We start from the raw sequence: 2,146 nt of genomic DNA, 5'->3' as shown, positions 1-2,146 counted from the left end.
CCCCTCACAAACACACACACACACACGCCCCTCACACACACACACACACACACACACCTCACACACAAGTGTAACTTCCAGCCACTTGCGTGTGCTACAGAGAGAGCTCTGCGTGGATCCTCCTCTGGACCCAGATCCCACTCTCCTCTTCCTCTTCCTCATCCTCACACCAAACGCAGCAGTGTGTCTCTAGCCTAGATCGGCTAAATGTGCCGAGATGATTTGTTGTCTCAATCTGACGCGGGATGTCCCTCTGCTGTCCTCCAGGTGGTGGACAACCCCCCCAACTACATCCTGTTCCTCAACAACCTGCCTGAAGAGACCAATGAGATGATGCTCTCCATGCTCTTCAACCAGTGAGTTCCATGGCCGTCTCTCTGTCTCTGTGTCTGTCTGTCTGTCTCTGTGTCTCTCTGTCTGTCTCTCTGTCTCTGTGTGTCTGTATATGTGTCTATCTATCTGTGTCTGTCTCTCTGTCTGTCTGTCTGTCTCTGTGTGTCTGTATATGTGTCTGTCTATCTGTGTCTGTCTGTCTGTCTCTGTGTCTCTCTGTCTGTCTGTCTGTCTCTGTGTGTCTGTATATGTGTCTATCTATCTGTGTCTGTCTGTCTGTCTCTGTGTCTCTCTGTCTGTCTGTCTCTGTGTGTCTGTATCTGTGTCTGTCTATCTGTGTCTGTCTCTCTGTCTCTGTGTGTCTGTATGAATCTGTGTCTGTCTATCTGTATCTGTCTGTATCTATCTATCTGTCTTTGTCTCTGTCTCTTTCTGTCTTTGTCTCTGTCTGTCTTTGTCTCTGTATGAATCTGTGTCTGTGTGTCTGTCTCTGTCTGTATCTTTCTGTGTGTCTGTATCTTTCTGTGTGTCTGTATCTGTATCTGTCTTTGTCTGTGTGTGTCTGTCTCTGTATGTGTCTGTCTTTGTCTGTGTGTGTCTGTACCTGTCTGTCTCTTTTTAACTTTCTTTTTCTTTCTATGTTTTTGGTGTTTTTATCTACGTGTTTTGTCTTGTGAAACACTGTAACGTAGATTTTGGAAGACGTTCTATAAATAAAGGACTGATCGCGTGTCCTTTTTTCTTTTTGTCCCCTGCAGGTTTCCCGGGTTCAAAGAGGTGCGACTCGTCCCGGGTAAACACGACATCTCCTTCGTGGAGTTTGAGAGCGAGACGCAGGCGGGCGTGGCCAAAGACGCGCTGCAGGGCTTCCGGATCACCGCCACCTGCGCCATGAAGATCACCTACGCCAAGAAGTAGTCCCCCAGCTGGGACGCACAGAGACTCTGGGTGGGGGGGTGGGGGGGGGACATGGTCCCGGGATCACCGCTGTGGTCCCACATTGATTTTTGTAAATCAGAGAGTTTTTTTTTCATTTCTTTCCTTCATTTTTTTTAGTTTTGTTTTATAAAACTCTGTCCTGTCGGGCAGCTGATCTCTGGCCTCCATCTTGTTTTGTAAAATAAAATAAAATAAAAGGCTTTTTTACATATTTGCTGCTTTTTAAATGAGTTTTCCTCCAGATAACAGCGTGTGTGGCAGTCACAACAAACTACTAATGTGTTAATGTTTTTTATTTAACCAGGAAGTCCCTTGAGATTGAAATCTCAGCACACCGGTTACAGTATAAACAGAAATACATCATAGACAACATCACACACACACACACACAGGAACATGTGGCAGCTGCAGTTATGAATTACATGACATTTTAACTTGGCCTTAAATTAAATTAATGGGTAAGTGGACTGTTCTTATATATATATATATATATATATATATATATTCTAGTCTTAACGACTACTCAAAGCTCCTACAGGAACCATTCACACACTGGGCTGCCGTACAAGGTGCCACCTGCTCATCAGACACACACACACACACACACACACACAGTGTAAATGGTACCTCAGGGTTCAGTGTCTTGCCCAAGGACGCTTCAACATGGGACTGCAGGGCCGGGGATTGAACCCCTGACCTTCCGATTGGCCGCCCAGCAGTGCAGGAACATGTCACAGATGTACTGTTCTTATGATAAATATCCGTCTGTGACACACACACACACACACACTCACACACACATGTTAGTAGATTCATTCACTTTTGAAAAGGGAGATCAGCCAGTTCCAAAGGCAAGATTTAAGATGTTTGGTTT

General features: G+C 45.4%; 1 protein-coding gene across 1 annotated transcript; it reads left to right on the top strand.

Moving 5' to 3' along the window:
- The first annotated feature begins 168 nt into the window (after nucleotides 1–168).
- LOC117940403 (U2 small nuclear ribonucleoprotein B''-like) lies at nucleotides 169–1,387 on the top strand. Its single transcript, XM_034865707.1, has 2 exons — nucleotides 169–356; nucleotides 1,092–1,387. Exons 1-2 carry the CDS (start codon nucleotides 208–210, stop codon nucleotides 1,249–1,251), a joined length of 309 nt encoding a protein of 102 aa, XP_034721598.1. The 5' UTR covers nucleotides 169–207; the 3' UTR covers nucleotides 1,252–1,387.
- The last annotated feature ends 759 nt before the right edge of the window (nucleotides 1,388–2,146 follow it).

Source organism: Etheostoma cragini, unplaced genomic scaffold (assembly GCF_013103735.1).
Source record: "Etheostoma cragini isolate CJK2018 unplaced genomic scaffold, CSU_Ecrag_1.0 ScbMSFa_2417, whole genome shotgun sequence".
Taxonomy (NCBI): domain Eukaryota; kingdom Metazoa; phylum Chordata; class Actinopteri; order Perciformes; family Percidae; genus Etheostoma; species Etheostoma cragini.
Note: the sequence above shows the minus strand (reverse complement) of the source record. Positions and strands in the feature narration are given on the sequence as shown.

Bases quoted from the DNA above. Each gene is read 5' to 3' on its own strand.
- LOC117940403 (XM_034865707.1), top strand. From the start codon at position 208: ATGTGCCGAGATGATTTGTTGTCTCAATCTGACGCGGGATGTCCCTCT. The intron at 357-1,091 runs GTGAGTTCCATG...TGTCCCCTGCAG, and splicing joins CTCTCCATGCTCTTCAACCA to GTTTCCCGGGTTCAAAGAGG.